Source organism: Rhea americana, unplaced genomic scaffold, assembly GCF_003343005.1.
Source record: "Rhea americana isolate MKP2758 unplaced genomic scaffold, rheAme1 scaffold_43, whole genome shotgun sequence".
Classification (NCBI taxonomy): Eukaryota; Metazoa; Chordata; class Aves; order Rheiformes; family Rheidae; genus Rhea; species Rhea americana.
Window position 1 is genome coordinate 3712624 of NW_028186568.1, and position 25444 is coordinate 3738067.

General features: G+C 34.5%; 1 protein-coding gene across 3 annotated transcripts in view; it reads right to left on the reverse strand.

Moving 5' to 3' along the window:
* The window catches only part of TTC13 (tetratricopeptide repeat domain 13), a 48858-nt gene that overhangs the window by 5673 nt on the left and 17741 nt on the right, over positions 1-25444 (reverse strand). Inside the window, exons 9-21 of one of the 3 annotated variants that reach the window (XM_085315499.1) lie at positions 22014-22096; positions 19023-19164; positions 17540-17714; positions 16989-17145; positions 15760-15890; positions 15256-15388; positions 12637-12729; positions 7988-8071; positions 6386-6470; positions 3916-4025; positions 2394-2529; positions 1563-1642; positions 805-883 (exon numbers count right to left, since the gene is read on the reverse strand). In XM_085315499.1, coding sequence (XP_085171625.1) covers positions 805-883; positions 1563-1642; positions 2394-2529; positions 3916-4025; positions 6386-6470; positions 7988-8071; positions 12637-12729; positions 15256-15388; positions 15760-15890; positions 16989-17145; positions 17540-17714; positions 19023-19164; positions 22014-22096 — 1488 coding nt within the window. The remainder of the gene's footprint in view (positions 1-804; positions 884-1562; positions 1643-2393; positions 2530-3915; positions 4026-6385; positions 6471-7987; positions 8072-12636; positions 12730-15255; positions 15389-15759; positions 15891-16988; positions 17146-17539; positions 17715-19022; positions 19165-22013; positions 22097-25444) is intronic. The other 2 variants (XM_085315501.1, XM_085315500.1) reach the window with 2 other exon arrangements.

Sequence of the window (25444 nt, forward strand, 5' to 3'; positions counted from 1 at the left end):
AGAGAAGGAGACTCCACAACYTCTCGGGGCAACCTGGTCCAGTGCTTTGTCACTCTCACAGCGAAGAAATTCCCCCTCACGGTCAGGCGGAATTTCCTGTGCTTCAATTTCTGCCCATTGCCTCTTGTCCTGTCCCATGCGACAACTGAAAAGAGTTTGGCCCCGTCCCCTTGACACCCTCCCTTCAGGTACTTGTACACGTTGATAAGATCCCCCCTCAGTCTTCTCTTCCCCAGGATGAAGAGGCCCAGCTCTCACAGCCGTTCCTCATAAGGCAGGTGCTCCAGCCCTCTGATCATCTTCATAGCCCTACGCTGGACTCTCTCTAGCAGCTCCATGTCTCTCTTGTGCCAGGGAGCCCAGAACTGGACACAGTACTCGAAATGAGGCTTCCCCAGGGCTGAGTAAAGGGGCAGGATCACATTGAGAGCGAAGAAAGAAAATTTCTGCTGCACACATAGAAAAGCCAATTATTCTGCTCAAGTATTCTCAGAATACTTTCAAAGGAAGCTGGAAAGAGCTGCTCAGCACACTAGGATGGCTTCAGGGTTAAAAAGGTATAATTACTGTGGCAGATGACCTGCAACAATATCTGAGTTAACCAGAGATATTGCAGATACCACCTCTAAATCTCACCTGCTGTCATAACAGATATGAAAAGTTTAAAGCTCAAGACAACACAGTAAATGGCTGATACCTCCAGTAAGCCATTGGGCAACTTCTGTCCATTTTTACAGCTCCCTCTCTACATTTGTAAGTATTACTTCCTCTACAAAAGCTGAGTCAGTGTATTTTGATACTTGCCTTTCCTTTAGGGATCTTTCCTGATATTTCTTTTCCACTTGCCATTAGTGCTCCCATGATCACTGAATAAGCTATCACACTAAAAAACAAAATAGAGAAGTCTTTCCATAATACTATTTTAGATAATGTAGACAAATTTAATCTACTACTATTGCAAAGAGGATTAATACAAAATACTTTGATAGTTACTTTATTTTAGAAACAAAAACAAATACRACATACTTCAAAGGGAAATCACTTTCACTCTCCAGCACCATGGGAATGAACTTAAGGTCCTATGGAGATGAACTACTGAAAAACAGTCTCTACAGGGGTCAGAATCATAATTTCAGACCTGTGAGCTCTTAGAACTCTGCTAAACTAAAGACAAAGCAAACTCCTGTTCCCAAGAGGGAAAGCTTTTTGAGTGAAATTAGAGTGCTGTAACATAATATGGATTAGGAACTCAAATGTTACAATTTAAAAATGACACTTTTCAGTCTGTGAGCTGAAGTCTAAAAATATATAGACTACTCATTTTAAATATGCATGCAGCTATGAATAATTACCATCAGTAACGACAAGCCAGCTTTTAAAACAGTACAAACTCAGTCCCCATTGTCATGGCAGCATAAAATGAGAGATTGCAAGATAGACAATTCAACTCACGGATCCTTTTTTAGCCACTGAAAATGGCTGTATGCTTCAGTATCGTAATGTGTTTATTTTTACAGAGTGTATTGAAGATAACGGATGCATGATAGAAGAAAAACACTAACCTGGAACCTCTTGAAAGAGGCATTAAGTTATAGAAGTAATAAACTAATGACAGGATCAAGTTGCACACAGCATCTGCTTCCTAAGTTTAAAAAAGAAAACAAGAAAAGAATTAAAGGTAATTAAATATTAATAGTCCAAACAAAAATCACAAAACCATGTACAGTAATCCATATAAAAAGTCTTATAATGCTACTGTTTTTTTCTAAAGAATTATTTCAAGTGTGAAAAAAAGTCAAGCTGATAAATTGAAATCTGATTAACAGGTTAAGGTAAAGGAAGTTATTTTATTATACATTTAACATTTAGGTGAAATATAGTTCACCTGTACTGTGTTAAAGGACCAAAAATGGAAAGGACAAGCTCAAATGCAGTCAGATTCTTATTACAGTACAAACCAACATTAACACAATTATAGCACTTTGCCATGGATCCATGGYTTCATGCTACTTCTCACATCTGGCCCATGGACCAGATCTACACATGATTTAAGCAGTGATTGACAGGACAATGAAGCAGTGATCACAGATTTACTGGATTAAGCAAACAAACAAGAAAAAGCACATTTCTATATTGCAGCACTTTGTGACACTGGAACCTCCTTGTCTGGACTTTTCCTTTGCTGCAGCAAAGCAGAGCAAACTTAAGTAACAGGTGAAAATATGGCAATTTATTTTCAAATTGTCATAATTAGGTTTAAACAAGCAGTCAGCATCATTACTTAAGATCTTCACTACTTAGAATTTAAAAAATTATTAAGAAAGTACCTATTAAACAGCAGGTATAATAGAAATACATCAAGGAATTCATCATTTCCATTAAAACAACCTTACCCCCAGCTCTGTAGATAGAACTAGTACTTTTCCTTTAGCTGTTAGATCCTTATATAGTGCATCTATTTCTGCATGATACAGCTGCGTTCTTTCTTCAGTTGTCTGAGTTTCTACTGAAAATAGTATGTTCCCCACTCTGTCAAACAGATTAAAAAAAGAAAGAAAAAAAAAGTTGTTTTTTCTTTCACACAGAGCTTGATGCACAATCTAATATCCAAGGTAAGTAACAAATTTACTACAGTAAAATGTCACATCATAATCTTTTTCCTGTAATTTTTCTTCAGCATGAGAATAAGTGAATAGCACTCTCCTAAAAATAAAAAGAAGTCACAGTAATTAAAACATTTTGTCATTCTCTAAGTTTTTCTGRAAGAGTTTGTAAAGATTGATGTCTAATCACAGATAAAGTATTTCCATTGAAGGATATCTGACAAGCATTAGTGTTTCACTTCAAGTGTGGAGGAAAAAAATGATACTTTTAAGTATCTTCCTGTTTTTGACATTTTTGTATAGAACATACGCTATAGTTTTGTTAACATGTAAACTGCCAAACTGGAACTTTTTCTGCATAAAAGTGTCATTACAAACTATGGATTGAAACAGATCCATGTACAACAAAATCTCTGCAAAACAAAATTATACAGTTCTAATTGGACTAAAGTATCTTTCCAAGACAGTGGTGCCATATATTTTACATCATCTTACAGTAAGAAGAGATATGATTTAGAATATAAAATTAAAAATCAAGAGATAAGTTAACACTTTAGTATGTAAGCCCAGCTTCCACACCACACGTTGGAAACGTTCAAGTTTTATGAAAATTTCCAATTTAAAATCCCATAATGAACCAGAGGCAAGAAATGTCTATTCAAACTTTCAGTTAGTAGTTGGAAGTGGCTTCTGAAGCTCAGATTAGTGGTCATGCTTTAAGACGACAAATGACCCAGTATTCCTGAAGAAGGCAATTACCCAGAGCCTGGCCTACAGCTTCCTGAACACACCTTCACAGAATGGCACAGTCCAAGTTGGCAATTACCAACAGAAGATCCACAAATATTGTGAAAAAAAAAAAAAAAAAAAAAAAAAAGAGGCCAGACACCAATAGAACAGACAGCTTTTTCCATTCTTGGATCACAGAAATTTCCATTCCACTCAAGACTTCTCAATGTCCACAGCAAGTAAGGTCTCACAAAAACAAAGATATTTAAATATGGACAAAGACTTTCTTCCTCTAGCATTTTATAGCCTACAACAAATAACAATGTCACTCTTCATTTATATGCTCTGTGTTAGAGAATTATGTCAACCAGGCCTGCTCCTTAAATACTACCCATACTCCTTTGTTAGGAAATACCACAGGAATTACAAGATCTCAGATAAACAAAGGTTTCTGCACAAATGCCAGCAGTGAAACACAAAATCCACTTTATGCAAGCAGAAAATGGTATTTTGAGAGCAAATTAACTGCTAATACTTCATCATTACAGCAATTCATGCATATATTTGAAAATGTCAAACATACTTATCTCCTGTTATTGTAATTGTGAATCCATCGTATTCTTTCCCTTGATCCTTGAGGCTGGGGACTTTAGTGTTCACAGTAAACCCATCTTTTGTTTTACTGTTAAACTGCTTTCAAAAGAAAAAGCAAGTAACATTAGAGAAGATGCACAGAGACAGACTTCCTAACTATTGTTCTGAACATTGTAGAATACCTGGAGCAGAAATGAAAGTGGACAAGCATAAAGCAAAGAGTATGAAGAGGTACTRTAAACTACATTATTTTATTCTTTCTTTTATCTCCTGCTGAATGGAAATCTCAAGTACTGAATGAGGGCTACTGTCATTCTAATTTATAACTATATACTGAAAACAAATCTGCACTTATTGCRAGAAGCAACTGTACATATGTGTACATATATGTATGTATACATGTATGTATGTATGAAGCAGTTCAAATTATACAGATGGCAATAATCTTTCCCACAGTTGCATGCTGACAGTAACCATTTGGTGTCACAATGTAAATGCAAAAGCCTAAGTTTTAGAGTCTGTATTTTCTGTTTATACTGACAAGTAAATGCGTTAGTGTAAACTGGATTCTAGAATATAGCTCATAGCAACAATTTCTTAACTGTAATCCAGGCTCAATTAATGTTTATCCTCACCAGGAGGAAAGATATCACAAAGTTTAACAATTTTATATAACTGAATTAGCTAAGTGTAATACTGTAGCCAAAGAGCAGTAACTATGTATAAACCATGTAAAACTGTATTTAAAATAAAGCCAAAAGCCCAACTTTCAACACACAACATTCCCCAACTCTCTGAATAACCAAACTGCGTCAATATTAGCAGGCATTTGTATTATATAGGCACTATTAATGACTACGACACAATAGTTACTGTTGAATGAATTACTTGTGCCATAATTTATTTTAAGACAGAACTAATGATCCAGGTTGTTATATTTAAAATAAACACAGACTCTTTTAGTTTAAAGAAACACATTTAAAAGCCTTTATTGAGAAACAGCATTCCAGTTTGATACAATTTAGAATGAGATACAGGAGATTCAAACCAGAACAAAAGGTACTGGTTATGAAAACCAGGAAAAATATTTGTTGCCAGTTCTTAGAAACATTATTTCAAAATAAGTTACGCATACTCCACTATGTTTATATATTTTCACCATCCACTTGGAGTAATYTGTATTTTCAAACCCACTAATAGCATTTTTTCTGGCCTACAATCCAATAGTAGTAGTACCATATTAGGTACTCTGCAGGGCCCTATTTATACATTTACGTGTCAGTAGGGAATTAGCTTCCCCTTGCAAGGCAAAGATGAAGACAGGAATATATAAAGGACTTCCAAATCTTTTACCTGCTCTTTGGAAAGACACTTATATTTGTAATACCTATTGAAACATCCCATGGAAAAATTTACATTGTAGTGCCTGAGCCACATAGCTTCTGTAAGGCTAGTGCACAGTGACTGAGCACTACAGGGGACAAGTTCAAAACCAGTCTCAGTAGTAGCACCAAGGTAGATATGCTTGCAGGGAGGACTTTTCTATGGCAAATAATCAGCTTTGTTTAGAGATAGCTTATCATCTATATATGAAACTGCAATGCAGATGATACCCTGTTAGAAAACAATGAGTTTGTGCAGAATAACTATTCCTTCCCAATTTTACTCTATTCCAAATTAAATCCTAATTTCTACAAAACTAATAACTTGTAACAACATTTCCACAAATACTTGCATATTTCTCATCCTAGATTAACAGAGGAAGGAGGCAGACCTTTTATTTACACTCAGTTTTAAGTGTGACTGCTTAAGCTGAGAGGATAAGAAGGTGACTTATTTAACAAGCCATAGAATCCAATACATTTCTAAAGAGACCATCACCACTAAGTAGAAAAACTGTGGTTCCACTCTCAGCCCCTGACTCCTTTTCTGGTAGACTTCCAGAGCAGAAAACTGTAAACTACCATTTTATTTCAGACTGGTCATCAGTCTTTAAGTGCAACTACTCTCCCACAGTCCCTCTACCTCCACCATTTATTTACCTAGACCAATGAAGTTAAATTAAAAAAAAAAGTTCTCAYGTTCCTAATCTTTTAGACACCTACCTTCAGTCTGTTCCTTTATACTGTACCTACATACTGCAAGCCCATTATGGAGGACCACAAATCTTCCTGGCTGATAAGACTGGTTTCAGAGAACTACATTCAACATTTTGTTTTCTCTTCTTTTCTTTTACCAATTCAAAATCAGATCAAGCCTTTCAAATACATATCACACATTGCATATATCTAAGGAAACGTCACACCCGGCACATACAGATTTGAAATAACCCAAATATTAGTGATTCCAGTTATTCATTTTAGGTTCATATACTACAGTTATTTTCTGAAGAACTGAATATTTGCCAAAAGAAGTTTTATTATTTCCAGCATATTTTGATTTTTTTTTCTTTAATTTACCTTCATTATGGGAAGAAGATCTTCTACTTTATGTACCTTTTCCAATGCTTCTCGAACTTCTAATAGTCCTTTTGGATTATTAGCACTGAAAAAAACCATGAAATTGCAATGGTTGAACACATCCAGCATTTCTGGAAATCCATTTAGCTTTTTCTAATTAACTATATGGTCAATGGAATAAATTATTGACAGTTATTTAATTATTCCTTTTCTGAAAAGTGAGTTCCTGCATATTTGGCCACAGGCTTTTCTACTCCAGCACAAAAGCATTTTCATTCTTTAAAAAGTAATTTCTTCCTATACTATCTCAGATAATTTTTCAGCTTCAAACCTCAACTTCAAACTATAAGTTTCTTTCTCATTTACTGTCAGCAAGACTAAAACACTAAACAGTATTTGCATGCATGTGTGAGGGCAGGGGACTGTTAAGGAAAAGTGGAAGAAGAATAAGGTTACCTTTAGAAATACYCTTTTCAGAACATGTGCATCTATGTAGTCTTAAAGGTACATAAATATCACAGACATAGGCACAACCAGACTGTGGGTAAACTTAYCAAAATAACTCTCTAACATTTACTGACTACATCCAGATTTTCAAAACAGAAGTATATAAACACCACAGCACAAATTGCTCTGGTTTAAGGTCAAATGCTGCTGATTCAGTTTGTACAAACTTTCTTGCAATAGAGGATAGACTTCTCAGTTACTGCAAACCTTAAGAACTTTTCAGCAGGAATCTTAAATGTTTTACAATTTAAATGTTTTCAACTGTTATAAAGAGTTTCTGCATTTTACTTTTTGACATTTAAGTAGTACAATGAGACTGAACAGCAGAACTCAATACTTCACAAAAGTTATCAGGCCAAAGAAAAATCAGAGAAATTAAAGCTAAAATAGTATCTTAAATTTAAACTTTGTCAGAAGACTGTTGCCACAAATGAGGTTTGGAAGATATTTAACTTATAAAAGACTGATCAAAGTATGAAATACATGCCCATATCAACTTTAAGATTACCTTCAGTCACATTTCTTCATTTAAGATTTAACAACTGTCTTCTGTTTCAGGCCAAGGTCTATCAATCCATTTAGGTAATATGTAGTAAAGATTTTCTGGTCCTTAAAAGCTACCTGTCAAACACCACAGTTTCCTATAAAGTTACCCTCCTGACTGTCTCCCATTCTCCCTCCTCCTCGCTCTCAAAGGCTGGATTTATCACCCTAGAATTTAATAAATTCATTTCAATATTCAGAGAAACTGTACTCTGTTATACCAGAAGGGAACCTAGTGTTTTTAAAGAATCAGTTTTTTTTTGACAGAATTGACACCCACTCATATTAAAAGTATGAGCATAAAATCAACATCATTATTTATTTATAGGTATAGTGTAATTCACATAGTATTTTTTTTGATTWTTTTAAGTGCAATGAATATGATTTTGCATTACCATTAAGAAATAAGACAGCTACAGATACCAAGAAAATTAGAACTTACTAGAATTAAGAAAATATCCCTCAAATTTTCTGGAACTGTCTGTCAGTATTACATAAAATTCCAATCAATGTTACCTGAGAAAAGGGGGGGGGAGGGAATCAGTAATTTACCCATGATAAACAAGGATCCTATCTTTGATAAAATGAAGAATTTTCTCAAAATATTCCAGGTACCTCATGTTAATGACTTGTCCCCTATAAAAAAGAAAAAGAAGTTTTAAAGTCTTGTTTTTCAACCCTAACAGCCCGCTTTAGGGCTAAGATACAAATATTAATTATTAAAATTTGACAGAATTTTATCTACAGATGCTTCACAATTAGAGGAAACAACTAGCAGATTGTCTGAACCAATGAACTCTCCAATCTCCATTTTGAATATAGATTCAAAAGGGGACTTACAAAATCTGAGGTATCGTTGGTACTGTTGTTCCCTGGTAAACTGTGTTACATGGATATTTTCCCATTTTCAGTGTTCCCATGTACAATGAAACACACAGATATGATAATCATAGATTTGTATAAGGAAATAACTGTTCTTAGAGTTACATACACTAGAAGAAATTATAGAATAAAGAATTATCATACTGATTTACTTTGAGAACCAACACTCTCCAATTTATATATTTGCCAATATATGTGCTGATACGCTCTGACTATCCAAGTATAGTTTTCTTCTTTCACCTAAGTCTCTATACGTTGAAGTAATTTTGCTTTGACTCCTAACAGTTATAAGTAGTAACTGTTAAACTAAAATGACAAAAAGGTATATTTTCCCTTGGAACAATAAGAAAAAATATATATAAAAACACTCGGTAAAACCCTACTAGGATTATAATCACTCTGAGAGGGAAAATTACATACCATTATTGTACTTGTAGGAGTCCTTCCTCTTCTCCCAGTCTACAAAACAAGATTTTATAAAGCAAATGTTACCGTTTTCTGTCTGAGGAAGCAAAACCACTGTCAATCACAGGAAGCTGTATATATCTGCCTTTTATTCACTCTAAACAACTGATTTTGACAGTTTAACTCCCTAATACCTCACTCCACAGCCTCACACTTTAGTAGTCCTAGCCTCTGAATAATGCCAGAATCAGTCTTTAAAAACTGATAGAATTAGACCATATATACATATTTGCATATAGGACAGGAAGGAGGGAAAGAGGAAGGATGAAAACAAATTTCCATATATAATTTGCCCTTGTTGTACGTCCCATCATTTTCTATTTTCATCTAAAAAAAAAAAGAAAAAATCTGTATAACAAGCAGAAGTGTTAAAGAATAAGGTAGTGGCATGCTCTAGAGGCATCTTGGAAAACAGATCCAAGTCAGGCCATTTAGAAGCAGTAGGATTGAAAAAAAGTCTTCTAGTGGATGGTCAAAAGTGTTTTGTATTTATTCTGACTATTTCTATTTGTGAAATAAACACTACCACCAAGAATTTAAAAGTAGCAATGTACCACACAGTGCTTTTACTTTTTTGTAAGAATGGTCAATTTATCATTAATGCTTAGGAGAGCCCAAATCCTTGTTTTACCTACAGAAATAAACTAAGCTTTCACAAACATTTTCTCTACTTCAAACCAAACTTGGTAATTATCATTATTTAAGCCAAAAAGGAGATAATGGAATGTTGCACTTCTTCACAGACCCACTAAGAAGTAGTGGCAGCCAATATACTTGCACGTTGAGAACATTGGATTCTAGAAACCTATCAAACATTGTGAAACTTAACACTTTTCATAGACCCCTTTGACAAGAGTTCTCCAGATTAAATCAAGACAATTTTTTTTTCTAGCACTCTCCAAACATTATGTCACTCTGAAAAAGAATCTGGAATTCAGAAGTCAAAGAATGCTACTGTCTCCATGCCAAAACTCCCAAAACTCATTTGATAGGAATCACTGAACAATATTTTACTTTAAAGAATTCTGAATATTAAAAACAGTTCTGTTAACAGGTATCTAATGGAAACATTTTTGTATCCAGAAATGCTTGGTGTAAAATTTCAACAAAAGAAGTCCTAGAGGCAGCCTGAGCTAGGCATGACCGTATCTTTCATGAATACTCACAGGATGGAGGGAAGTTCCACATTTCAAATTTTTCAGTAGGCATGCCAGTTAAAGGATTATTCCTCCCTGCTCTCCTCCTAGTGATTCCCATCTCTCATTTTTGCCAAATGAACTGTGCAAATGCATGGTACAACAATAGGACTGTAAAAAAGTTATATCCAATGAAAGACAGTGAATCAGCCAACTAAGGAAGTTACCAATAGGAAGTACACAGAATCACTGTAGTTGTGTTTATTATGTACTTCCAAGAGCATGCATAATTTCCTTCGTTTATATGTCAAATTATTCTACTATTATTTAAGCTGCTGCCAGTAGAGCCAATATCAGATTAGTAGGAAATTGGAAACTATCTACTCCTCCTTCTTTTCACACTCAGTCTCATTGTGAAGAATAAAGACTAGTACTTCACGCTTACTACCCTACTGATATTTTCACACCTCTTGTTTTGACTGAACACTTTATATTTTTGGTGTATTTAATAATAACAGAGAATTACCATTTGTCAGCCTAAATAATCTACTATTACACCTGGCTTTCAGATAATCAAGCTATAGAAAGAATTCAGCCTTAACCTGACAGTATGAGAACAACTTTCAAATTATAAGCTGAATATAAAGCAAAGGATGTCTTCCTGAAACACGAGTCTAAAGACCATAAAATGATCTCATCTACAAACAAAAAGGTGTTTGTCTTGTAGCCTATTATTAACTTCAATTAGCAGCTGTTTTACAGTTGATTAAGGTAATATAAGAAGAGAGCTATACATTCTGCATAATCCAGTAAGAGTAAATTCTCATTTAGAAATAATGGACTACAGCATGCTTCAAAAGTAAAACTTAAGAAACTATTAGCACTTATACTGATTCCTTTTATCCTTCACTTTGTATAAAATGATCAGGAGGGTATCCATTGGCAGATAAACTACTATATAAAGCTGAGCTATGAAAACAGCTATTACTTGGGATGTAAAGTGATCAAACAGGCACAGGTTCCCAAGATGAAAAAGGATGCATCAGCATCCACAGCTAAGGTATGATCAGTTCCTCAGGTGAGGGTATTTAGGCTGCTGCAAACCTGATTCTCCTTCCACAAAAGCCCTGAATAAATAATTCACAAAGAATCATTAATTAGCTGTTAAGAAAGCACAATCAAAACGCTGATGAAATCTACAGAACTCAAGTCTGAGTCAAAAATGACAGGTTAGAATTTAATTCACTAGGAACCTACCATTCTGAATGTTCCTAAAGTTTAATCCAGAATTCTGAGGCATTCTCCAAGGGGAAAACAAGCAACATACTTTGGCCAATTAAAAACAGAGTTGCTGACAGAGAAATTCCGTGCAGGGACACACTTCGGCAGATTACATGTTCAAAAGTTATTTTCAGTATAATAACCAAATGCCTTCTGCTAACACAGACCAAACCTCGACATTAAGCTCTTTCCCTCCCATAAAAAAAAGGAAAGCAAGTGGGGAAAAAAAAAAANAAAAAAAAAAAAAAAGGTAGAAAGTAACAGATGAAGTATGGAAGACACTTGTGTGATCTCCGGTCCTTCTTAGGTGAGTGAAGGCAGCAACAGCAAGCATAGACAGTATTTAGAGCCCAAATGTAGCATTTGACTTAAGGAAAGACAGCAACCTAAGCATACTACTCTCCTTGAAGAAGCAGCACATCCTGCAAGGCAACTACTGGTTTGCATTAGAGTTTAAAACTACATTATAACCACTCCTGAAAGTAAAAGAAATTTTGCTGGGATCCATTCTGTAGAATGCTAGAAAGTCCTTGGAGAAATACTCATTAGCCTCTTTATGTGAACCTTAAAATATAACTATTTTTCTTATAGATAAAAACTCTAGAAAAGGCTTTGCTTCCCTTGTCCTCTTTCCAGACAACTTCTCAAAAAGAAAGAAATAATATAAAAGCAGAATGACAGATTAAAGATTTCATACTTCCTGTAGGGTGGGCGAGGGGGAGGGAAGCAAGAAGGGAAATAAGATGAAACCTGGCTACACACTTACTCGCACAAACACACTCTGCTCCTGTGATTGACAGTGATATTGCCACACTGAGTCTCTCACACTTCCACTACTCCATGGGAGGTAGCACTGTCATGACTGCAGTACCACGTCTTGCAGCATGGGAGAAGATGGAACGTACAACGCTGGTTGAACCTTTTATCTGTTACCTTTGTTTGAAGGTACACCTGTTAACTTTCACAGGTCACTTATTTTCTCATCTTTGCTTTACTTTTTCCTTCTTTGAGAACACCTAAAAGGGTATGTGCTTCCTCTCTATTCCTTTAGAGAAACTGGTATTGAAGGTAATAGATCAGTACTGTTTCATTATTGCTGCTACCACCTTTTAGAAGTAGCATTTGCAAGAATTACACCAATAGTGATGAACCTTACTTAAATGTAAAAATTAGATTATTTGGGGAAAAAACAGCATGTAAAAATATGCATTTTCCTAAAACACAGTTGTAAAACTGAAATTCAGGAATAAGGGGAAATGTCATGAGGGAAAACTCTGAGCACACAGAAAACAAATGTTCCACTAGAAAATATAAAACAAATATTTTTTAAAAAGCACATATACATTCAATATTGTCACATTCTGTTTCATGAAGTGGTATGCTTTGGTACAATTGGGGGGGGCAGGGATGGAAAACTGGCTCTGAAAAGTCTCATACCTGATTAAATTAATGTGATTATTAAAACCTCTGCTAAGGCTTCGGGCAGGCATTTGATCTAACCAAAGTACAGGCTGGTCGGGGTCAGCTATCCTACAAAGATAAAAGATATTAATATCAACACATTTCTCTCCATACATTTGTAACATAGAAAAACATACACACAAAAAGTACATCTTGTGAATTCACAAGAACTTTGTGCATGCACATAGTAATTTTAGGGGAAAGCTACAATTCAGAGATCACAAAAAAAAAAGCTTTTTATTGAAATGCATACAAGACTTCTTTAAGAGGAAGAAAACACTTCATAACAATTTTTATGTAGCCAGAGAGTTTGCAACTGCTAGCTTTTGTTAGCCAAACAAAGCTGGAATGTATTCTACAGTCTTTCACATCTTTGCTTCAACCAGAGAATAYCATTCCCACTCATTCCCTCATTTAAAAGAGGAAAAATGAAGTATTTTCAGAAGCACACTCCTTGTACCTAAAGCATTTTTATGTTTGATCAGAATACTGCCATTTTGTAAGTAAGAGTTCACTTTCTCCTCTTTTTGAATTTAATATCACAAAAATGAGGCTGCTCACATCTGATGTATTTTGTTTAGCAAACTAACAAGCAAAACAAAAGTAGTGTATTGTACAGGTAGACCATGTGCTGTCCTGTCAATATGCCTTGAATATCATTGGATAGGTTTATTTTTTAAGGAGGAGCTACCACTGTGATTACTGCCACCGCATGGCCCACTATATCTAGCTAATTTAAGCAAAAAATATTTTTAATGCTATATTGTTAGTACATTTCTTCCTCATCCTGTTGTTTCACCTATCTACTATAGTTTGCTATTAAACTGTAGGCTCTTTGGGTCATGAATGGTCTTTTACTTTGCAAAAGAACCTAGCACAATGGGGACTCAACTTTGCTGAGGCCTCTAGATGTTACTGTCCTATAAAAAAAGAAAATTATGATCTAACAGTAACTGAGATTCTTCATACTGAGGTGCCTATATTGACTCCACTTTTAGCATAAATAAGACAAACTAAAAATCTGATTCTCACGGCCAAGAGCATCCATTAGAGCCACAATCAAGAATGTCTTCCTATTGATTTAAGGTACATACAGGATTACTCCTATGGCAGACTTCAGTTGTTCCTGTAGAGAGCTTTAGGTAACAAATCTCCCCAAGTACTGAAGATTTCAGTATCAGCGATATATAATGTCAAATCCAATACCCAGACAGAACGAGGATTAAAAATGAATATAAGTCTAGCACTGGGCCCACTAAGAACCACCTACAAATTAAGTATGTGGAAGGTAGCAGAAATCTTCATGTTAGATCAACTGTTGTGTTTGCAGTAGGGCATTCATGACTTTCCAGGACGTGACCTTGTACTGCACTGGCATTAACTACTACAAGAGGTTTTTACAAGTTTGGGGTTCCTAAAGAATTGAATCAAAATGAATGAAATGAAATGACCGACCTCTGCATTTTGACTTCTTAGACTTAAAAACAGAAACATAATTCCTTGTTATTCCTAACAGTGAACATTGCTGACAGGATAACAGTAGACAGGTGGGAACTTTGGGTAGATTATTAATCACTTCTGGCTCATGAACTCCCTTAATCAAACAGTCATGAATTTGGAAAATGTTATGGGGAATTTTTATGTGCTTGCTCTACTCTCATACTTCTTCCTAAATACCTGTACTTGACCCTTGCTGGAGACAGGATGCAAGACTCTATTGATTGTTGGTCTGACCAAGCACAGACACTTGTTCCTGGGAGCTCAAGTTGCTAATTTTTTCTGACATAGGAGTCTGATGAAAAGAAACCACTTCAATAATCAACACACAGCTTTGTTACTGCAACTGCTGTCTATGAAAGTTTGCAAGGATTTTGAGGAGAAACAGCTCTGAGGAATTTGCTCTGAGTATAATTTCAGGAAAGAACAGCTTACAGAGCACTGCTTAATCCTTCCCTAAASAAGTGGGTACCAGTAAAGCCCACTGATAGAAAGCAGCTACATGAGGGAAGGCACAGATCTCAAACACACAAGACTTAGCCTCTGCCATTATCTCCCTCTAATACCTCAGTACACACACAGGGACAGAATTTGGTTTAAATGAATGACCTAAAACAGAAATCAGTCAATTATTAAGCAACATATATTTTACTTACAAACACTTAGCTACTGATCTAACTAACAACTCTCAACCCTACTAGTACTATGATTTATTAGCATTAAGATTTATAGAATGATTTATTATATTCACCTAACAAAACTTTCACCTGTTCCTTCATGTATGTCAAGCACCTTTAATTCAAGTTTCATAAGGATTTTGGGGGAAAAACTCCTAAAATTCAAAAACTAAGAACAGTTCAATCTAAACACTGGATTTGGAAGAATTATTATTACATAGCTCCTTATGGAATGTACAGGATTTTTTTAGACTGAACCAAACAAGAAGATACATTAAAAAAAGTAGGCTGAAATTATTCACCTGTTTCTAGCAAAGAAAGCACAACTGTTTAATCTGTTTTGATTTCAGCCCTCTGGTTAACTGCAACATGCATCATTATTATAAGTTAAAGCTTATTTGCTCTCTTCTTTTACCATTACCTTCGCCATTTTACAGCAATATCAAACATATCTCTCCACTGCATCAATCTGGTTTTCCCATTCATCCGAACTTTTGAGTTTGCCCAAGTCCGCTGTACAGCTTGCATTACTTCTAATGTGGCCAATCCCATTGCTGAGGAGGAGGGGGGAACACATTACAAAAAGCCAAAAAAAAAAAAAAAAAAAAAAAAGCAGAATAGAAAACCAATTAGAGTCAGGCACTCCTTTTTGTACAGACAGGAAAATGAAGCAGGGAAGTGAAGCAGTTATAGGAAAAGAAACCCCAGTATAAATAAAAACTGGGAGATCATGACTTCTAGTACTTCTAGTACTTCCCTGATTATGTCAAAAAGTTGATGATAAACAGTTAAAAAAACTAAAATGAAAATTTTATTTGAAATGAGTAGAGCATTAGACTGATTTGCAGATCACAAAGGCTTGGCATTAAATTATGATTGCATAGAACTCTTTTGCTCTCAGATTCACTCAACATTTTCAGTATACCTCTATGTATTCTTTTATTTGGAAGAAATCCTGGTGTCTCATACTGCATCATTGAACCCAGATGATCAGCTACACATATGAGTTCTTGCACATCAGGCTTATAGCTTTCAAAATTCTGAAATAACACATCTCTTTCAGAGAAGAACAAAAGAAAACATAAATCAGACATTACAACTTTCAGGACCTATACTGACAAGTAAAACAGATTTGCATGTATGGTAATCAATACTGTTTGTGTGGGAAATACTCAAAAGCAATATAAAGAACACTCATTCTCCCTCCCATCCCACTATACATGCACAATATATGGCAGCTACACTTGATACCTCAAATGAAATACTAGTCCTACTGACTTCAACAGCAAATCTTACTACTGTCAAAAGAAACAGTATTTCACCTTTAGAATTCACCACAGTAATTAATACTGAATAAAATTCAGATAACACTTAATCCTTCAGTATTACTTAATGTTAAGATTCTGCAGGGTGAGTCTAAGAAAAGTATGAGTATATAAACTAGAAGCCCCACTCTGTAACTTGTTTCTTAACTCTGTAAATGCTTCATGAACTACAAAGGCAGATTCCATTCCATACACATAAATGCCATATATTTTTAACTCATTTTACATAAACAAAGTGAATACATGCAAATAAGTCTGGAAATTAGTTTACAGTAGGAGAAATTGCTGCATCTCTTTTCTTTAGATACACATTTTTGAAACCTAGTCTATTAAATACCCTGGGTTTGGGGGCTCAGGTTACCCTCCTCCCGAAATACCGGTTATCTAAATCATTCTGCAGAACTTTTTTTCCAGTAAGACCCAGTTGTCGTTAAAAACTGTTTAGCATCAGGAAAATTACGTTTTCTTGTGTAAAAAGTGTAAAAAGGGTACTAGAGAACAATGGACGGAGCATCTCAAATTTATGCCTTAACTAATTGCAAAGAAAAGAAACAGAATACTTAATCAGTAGGTTTTTTGTAATATGAAACAATACCGTTTGATTTATAAAGACAGAAATGAAGAAAATCATTCCAAGTTTCATTCTAAGAGCTAAATCAACTGCAGTTCATATGATTTTGAAAAGGACTTACAATCCCTGTGTAATTCTGCTTTCATACAGCAGTAAACATTTGCACTGATATAAGTGCCTTAGAATAGTACTTTAAAAAGTCAAATAGAAAAAAAATGTTAGGACAGTATTTTAAAAAGGAAAAAAAAAAACACCCACTTTATATGTGGCTGCAATCCTGGCTGTTCTTCATAATTTTCTATAAGAAAAGGAAGATTTTTGGCCCAGTGGTCCTTGAAATTTCCAGGAAGATCTATATCAATATTATATTCTGTAAGAGGGGTATCCAGATGTGCATGTAAGTATCTAGAATACTCTAGAGGAAAGAAATGCAATAAAATTAAATGCCATTTGCATAATCAGCCTAGTTATATAATTAAACAAAAACAAAAAAACAGATTATACACTTGTCAGTTATCTAACAGTAATACCTTATTAAAGTAACGTCATATTATCTATTTTTGCAATTAGCTAATTTCCAAGGCAGAAGTAAGTCTAGTTTAGCTAAGAAGTATCACAGCACTCTTTACAGCTACAGAGAAACCTGTATTTGATGTCTGAGTTTTTAATAATATTAGGAAATGAAAGTCAGTATGCATTTTTAAACAGGCATACTCAACAATGCTCAGGGGGAAGTAGGAGGGTTTCTATAAAATGACCTCAAACTATAAGCACGATGCTTGCACTTACAGAGTTTTATTCCAGCTTACCTCGGAGGTATTTTACTTTCAGATATTCTGGGCTGGCCTTCTGGCCTGGTAGTGGATCATTTAACATCACTTTAGTTTGAGCTTTTATGCCTTCGTAAAACTGTCCCATTGCAACGTGGCTGAGACCTTTCAAATACTGGCATACTTCATTGTATGGTTCTAGCTGTAGACATCTCTAGGAAATTAGAGAAGCAAAGCACTAATAAATCAAGAGAGATTTCAAATAAGCTAAGTTAACAAGCTAAGAGGATCCAGGCCAGACAAAAGACTTACTGATTCCTACACTCCACTTTCCATCAGTTTTTTTTCAAATGACAYTAAGTAGTAAAACTGAAAATATTTTTCCTCATCTTTGCTAGCAGTTTCATTAAAGAAAGGAACTGCCCTATGTTTTTGATCACATTTTAGAAATTAAGAACATAAATCATGTTTGCTTCAATGATATTAGTACCACAGAAGTTTCAATAATTGAAGCAAACTAGACAAAACATACTACAGATATTAGTAAATGGTCATTTTTTTAATAGTTCAACATACATATTGTGCCATTTCTTCCATCAGCATCTTGGCTAACTCATGCATTAGTACAACTTATTATGTTATAGAGCACTATTTATTATATATTAATAACTTACCAGATTCCTATTTATCCTTCAAAATTAATGCTCTGATTCTGCTCCTAATAATTACATCTCTTTACAAGAGTATCTTCATCTTAAAAGTTGAAATATATTTTCAAATACATCAATATCTACAAATTGTGTTATATACGTGGAACACATAATAATTGACAAAAATTGTTCTCTCCTTAGATGTAGGATGAACACACTCTCATTCAGAAAGAGATGCAATTCTTCCCATATGTCCATATCCTTAAAACATGAAATGAAATGAGATACGATTACAACATCTGCTTTTATTGTTCTGCTTGAAAAAATGATAGTATTACTTAATAGCAATGGAGACAGGTAAGATTTGGTTTACCTAGAGAAATAGACACATTTTTTACAAGCTGAATGAATCATTAAAAATTGTGACTTGTTTTACAATGAAAAAAAATCATAAAAATTAGATAAACACTGGAACTTCGTATGCTTACTTTAACCTAAAAAAGAAGAAAGAAAAAAATAAAAAAGAAAATCCACCACTAAATCCTTTCTTCCCCTGGACATTAAAAATCTTTAGATTCCACTCCAAACTAAAACACCAACAAGAATATAATTATTAATTTCAAAAACAAATAAACAAACAAAAGATAAAACCTTACAATCAGAGCTTGGTTTTAGATATTAATGAAGCAGTCAGAGGAAGTGTCTTGGTTCTAGCCAAATTTGATTGTCAGGTTGTATACATCATGTATGAAGGAATGTTTAGAATAAAAAATCTTGCTGTTTGTTGATTTTATTGCATTTGTTGTATATTAGTCATACTTAAACTTAAAATATTTACATTTTGCATTTATTTAAGGCCTTACACTGCTTACCTTAAAATTCTTCAGTGCTTCATCTAAGCTACCATGATGATAAAGCATCATTCCTTTGAGCTGTAATGTCTGAACATGATTTTGATTTAGCAGCAAAGCCTTCTGGAAGCTCTCTGTAGCAGCATCAAAGTTGCCAAGCTCTCTGGGYAATTCCAGAAAGTGTAAAGTGAGGCATGTAGAAAGTAACAGTAAAAACAAAATTATTTGTTAAAAGATGTTTTAATGAGTCCATAGGAGACATCACTAAAAAGGAACATGCCACTAAGGGAAAATTTCTTTAACAAAAATAGTAATTCTGCCACTGTTCTTCAGTGGTAATAACAAAACAGATGCCTAGAGGTTTCCACTCACAGAAATGCATACTCTGATATGCAACCTCGTAAGACCACAAATTTTCATAATTTTGAGTGGACATAAACCATGAAAAACATATAAACCAYATCTATGGTATGTCAAAAATCAAAAATATGACAAAAGCATTATTGGACAAGATTATCTGWAACAAGTCTTTCTAACTTCCAAACAGAAATACTTTTTATATTCAAACTATTCGGATGCTGAAAAAGAAGAAAGTACATGGTGCTTGAAAGCTGAAACCAAGGAATTGATGATTGGAGTTACTCCAAGTACAGGACAACKTTTAATGAAAACAGCCACCAAAAAACAAAAGAACCATTATGAATAAATAACTGAAGAAAAATATTAAGTTCTTTTATTTATTATACTGATTTTTAAAATCTAAGATCATTAAATTCATTCCACATCAGATTAAATGAAATTGTCCCAAGCAACAATGCTAAAAAAATCCAGATAACTAGTTTTAAATTCATTTGCAATAAAGAAATTTTAGATAGGTTATTGACTAACCACAGTCCTTTAATTCCAAGTACATGTTCAAACACAAAAATTGCTAGACTTGAAGCAGGATTTAACATGTTAAATGCTATAACTCAGGGGTGCAAGTCAGATCAGAGGCTCAGAACTTCGTCGTGTTCTACTATAAAAATGTCTTTAAAAGACCTTTTAAAGTGTTATATTTGAAACTTATCCGTTGCAGGAGAAGTAAGAGTTGAACTTAATAAAATTCAGAATTTTAGAAAGAAAGCTGAATCTGACAACTAAAATTAACTGAGCAGTGCCCTGGAGAAACCAGATTTTATTTCTACATCTGTTGCAACACCCGAGCGCTTCAGGGAAAGTAATTCAGATTTTTCACAGTTGGTCTCTTCTTACTGTCTCCTCAGTTGCTAAATAGTATTCCACTTAGCTCCTGTCGTTGTCCTAGAGATCCCTTATCCAACTGCTGAGAATTTACATAAGCCAACAGTAGTTGTGCTTTGAACATTAAGTGTTAAAAAATATCTGGTAAGATAAGCTTTCCTTGTAAACTACATTATTTTAGTCAGGGCTGATGGAGACTCTCAAGGACCCTCAGTCACCTTATAAATTTCCATTCCACCAGCAGAAATGGTGCTCTTTTGGGGCTCTACCCTTTGTGAAGAGGTAGACTTGTGGACATTCTTTCCCCCAGTATTTCCTGAAGACCAGAGAACTATCAGAGCTGGGGAGGGGAGGGAGGGGAAAAAAAAATAAAGTAAAAACAAGCTCTCATCAGGAATACTCCGGTTAAGTGACTTCTGTATTGTAAAATAATAGTCTATTGGAAACTGAATCCTTTTAAACCTTGCACCCCACACACACCCCATTCAAAGCGAACCTTCTTCGCATTAAGGTTTCTTGGGCACAGGATGGAACAGCTGATCAACCAGAGAGACAGTCACACATCAATATACAAATGAAAAAAAGTTAAAGGTTTTATTGGAAATGTAAGAAGGTCCATCTTCCAGGCTGGYTACAGAGTATTCATTAATGCCTAGAAAGTACTCAGACACCACAATAACAAATCCCACAGAAAAACTCATTAAGAAGTTAGTGGTTCTATATTGAGTTCAGAATTTAGATACTGTGGCAAATGAGGCACAAGTTCATACAGCAAATTAAAAAAAATAATAATTTAATTGATGCTTTCAGCGAAGCATAAAGTCCAAGGGAAAACAGCACATGATTATATGATTAAAATCTATATTTACAACAGTTTTGTACCACCAGCCCCAATTAGTCCTTAATAAACAAGAACTATCTAAGCTGCAGCAGCGTTTATGCTATAGAATAGTGCTTTCCAAAAATAAAAGCTTAAAATACGAGAAAAAAAAAACTAACAAGAGACAATAGACTGAGGAAAAAAAGAACTACAACGTACAGATGGAGATACTCTGTTGATGATTAGCTTATGTTTTTTTTATAAACAAGGTATATGTACTTTCCTCCTTAGTAAGGCCACTTTTAAAGAAATATCTCAAGCTGCAAATTAATTTACATTAAAAAGTCAATTAGTTTAACAGAAGAAATGACTCATTACCTTACTACTTAATCAAGATTACAATTTTTTAAATCTAATTGACTAGTAAGAAATTACAAATCTCTATTAAAAGTATACTGAACAGGAGATTAGCTAAATTCTCAGAACTATAAATCACTTTGTTATGAGAGAGATTAATTGACACAGGATCTAGTAGACCTCTGATACTATAAAAATGATACCCACATCATGTAAYGAGTTATTCTTAAGTTTAAATTGTCTAACAATCTCAGAAGGCAACTAATGAGCTTCTGAATCAAACTAAGTATCTAAATACAGTTTGTATTATATACCTCCATCATTGAAATCATTTTGTATATCTAAAATGCATCTTATTGAAACCCACCATTTGCCTAGTGTTTCATTTAGAACTACCAGAACTGAATTAGAACTACAAAGCAAACCTGACGACTATTCATACTGAGCACATCCYGACATAGCTATACTGGCGGTAAGACCTACCAAATATACACAATTCAGTATAGTTTTGTGACAAACGTGTAAAACAGTGTGCTTTAAAGAACATGATCAGATGGAAAAYACATTCAGAAATAGTTTTTAAGTCTGATTACCTGTATGCTTGTCCCAGACTTTTATATGCATCTATGAAGTCTGCTTTCTGCTTCAGAGCTTCTTTGAATGATTCAACGGCTTCCTATAGAAAGGCACCAATGAACAAAATAATTTGTCACTTACTGCATTCATTTAATTTTAGCATCTTCAGTAATTACTAGCTACGAGTTTACAGTTATTCATTCAAGTCTTTGGAAGGTACAAACAAGGCACCAATTATTACAAAATCTATAGAGTAATAATCACTATATAACAAAATATTGTAATATTCTTTACAATTTAATTAAAGCTGAAAATCTTCTGTCTGTTTTATAGCATACTATGGGAACAAACTACTCTTTTGACATTTGAAGAGAATTTACTGATGGAATTCCTTCAGAGTTCACTTTTAAAGTTCAGCCTAGCTCCTTAACTAACACAGTCTCTCTTTACAGTCTTCCTACTTGATAACACACTTCAATTTTTGCAGGCTTCATATCTCTACTCTACCTTTATTGTTTTATTGGGTTCTGTCTTAGTCACACAGAGTTTGTAAAAACTCTGTTGAGGAATTAAAGACATCGCCTTCATACRAAAGTATGTACTGCTGTTGTCAGAAATAGAATGGCATAAAAATAAAATAGCTAAAAAYAAATATATGTGCACATTCAAATATTTTCCTCCAAAGGATCTAGTCAAGAACTTAGGTTTTAAACTAGACTGGCTAATAAATTTAGCAAAGACATTATTGAGACTTGGAATTAAGAATAAAATAAACAATTATTTTATATTACGACGGAATGCCTGAAAGATATTTTGAAATCTACTATAATACAAGAGATTAAATACTGTAAGAAAAGCATTGTTAGTATGTTCAGTCAGTTTAGAAAGTCCTATTTTTAAAAAGTATCAAATATATTCTGTGTAGTACAATAAGAACCACGAATGTTTCTTGAACAAAAATATAAGCTAATCATCCACCATTACTAATTGGCTCACATTATCTGGCTAAGTTTTAAATCCTATTAAATTATTGCAAACACAAAAGCAATGATCAAAAAAAAACAACCATTTTCACTCAAAAATGAAAAAACCCAAACCTCACAATTTTCATCAAGCCTAGTATAATCCAACCGAGGACCTTTACAGCCTTCCTTTAAGAGGCAGCCTGGACCTGACTGGGAGTTATTAGAGGATAGCTAGCGGTCAAGCTACACCAGGAGACACAAACTCACTTGCTTACAATCTCTCAGTAGTAGTACATTAGACAGAGAAGAAAGAATGGTAATTGGCAAGACTCCTCTTTCAAGAAAAAGGATGGGAGGGTAAAAAAAGGGGGAAATGCATGGATCTGTATATCTGAAAGCAGAAAGCATTGCTTCTGTTTTGCMAATTGAGACATTATTTATCCTTGTCAATTATAGTTCCATCATCATTTTGGGGGCTTTTAGCTCTCCAGACCAAAAATCAGAAATTCCATCAGACTATTACTGTTGAGACCTCACTTGCAGAAGATAAGTTCAATAACAGTCTGAAGTTCTACCAGTTTACAATGAGAGTCTGAAAAGAGACCAATTTGGGTACTAATAAAACAGAGCAATGAGTGCCTATGAAAGATACTGGATTGGAACTCAGGAGTACTGGGTTTGGTCAGCTTGTTCTGTCAAGCTTTCTTCCTACAGCCACTCATGAATCCAAACCACTCAATGCYTCAGTTCCTCATCTGTAACATGAGATGATATTCTTTTTTCTCACAGGACTATCTGGAACCTAAATTAACTATTACTTCAACTCAAACAGTATTTTCATTATGACAGTACTACAAAAAGAACAGTGGACCCCTAGGTATTTCTTTATATGCTTGGATTCTTAAAATATCTGACAAGGAGTGTATCTGAGTATACACAAATGCATACAGCCACTTTCACATCACTTGTAAATACATTTTTAAACATTTATTTATACAGAGTGTATCTACCAGCATTTCCAACATTCAAGTAGTGATGCTTTGAATTGAAAAAAAAAAAAATAATATAACCTCTCAGCCTATAAAAGTGCAAGGCTCACTCAAGCCTCACTCTCAGAAYGTGAGTTATAGTGTCTGCCATTAAAACATACTAGGTTAAATGACCTTTAGCTATTTATTCTAACTGTAATGAGAATTCTAACACTTTAATTAGATACCACAATCCTTTCCAGCTGAGAGGTCACTAACATTTTCATTAGAAAACAAAAGTTAATTAAACAAGGAACAGTCTGGGTTAATGCTATTAATCTTCACTAAYACTATCATAGAAAACATTATTCATCATAATGAGTGGAGAAAGAAAAATAAGTGGGTTAAAGACTATATGCTAATTATATAGTTTACAGAGAGTTACTTTACATGGTAGAATCTTCATTAACAGTTGCAGACAGGTAGTTTTGAATAACATTTTCACTACCTAGATTTCTTATTTTACTGTTATGTGACAGCCCACTGGAAGTACTTCATTTAAAGAGTGAGAGACAAAATAAGCCTAGAGGAAGTGAAGGATTTTGAAAACAAAGGCATGAAAACAAGTGTTCTGGATAATAAGTTAGCTTCAGTACTAAATGCCAGAACTGGCCAAGGTCCCCTATCTTAGTTGTAGTTGTGTATTAAAAAATTACTGCTCTGATTAGAAGCATGCAGCCACTTCGAAGAGCAATCTCACCAAGATTCAATCTAAGCTCAGTTGTGCTATATCAAAAATTAGAATAACAATATGCCACAACTGTTCTAGAACACTGTAGGAAATAAACTGGCAAGTTGATGAGTGGCACACTTCCMCAAAGACTAATCAGACTGTCATGCAATACTGAGAGTTCCTATGCAACTTCAGTTTTCAAAAGAGAGTCTGACCCATCAAGGTACTTTTCCCAATTTTTCCTCCAAGTGCAGCAGGAAGCTAGGTGAGTTTGCAGACGTAAAAAGGGATACATGGAAGACATGCAGCAAGATATCTATATGACAACTCTAGTTTCTATAGTGTGATGGGATCTGGAAGAGTCYAAGAGCAACTATTTTGTTCCTGTAAGCATCAGAGGTGTTAGCACAGGTCACAAAAGCCTCTCCGCTGTTAGAAGTCAGGAATTACATGTTTGCTCCCTCACTTCTCAAACCAAGGATTTCAGAAAACTTGTCTAATTACTCTCCCCCCAGAGAAAGAACAGCAGTATTTCCCTATACTTAACAAGCAAAAAACAGGTGCAATATTATTCAAAATTAAAACACAGGAAAGCTTTGAGTCAGAAAACCATGATACATTAAAATAACAAGAGGAGAGTTTATTTCCCTGATGATTTTAGAATATGAGGAACCAACCATTTCCCCTCAATTTATATATCAGCATTTCAGATCCAACATTTAACTGAGACAGAAAACCCTTCATCTGTGCATTTGTATCAGTGGTTTCCCTGATCACCTCAT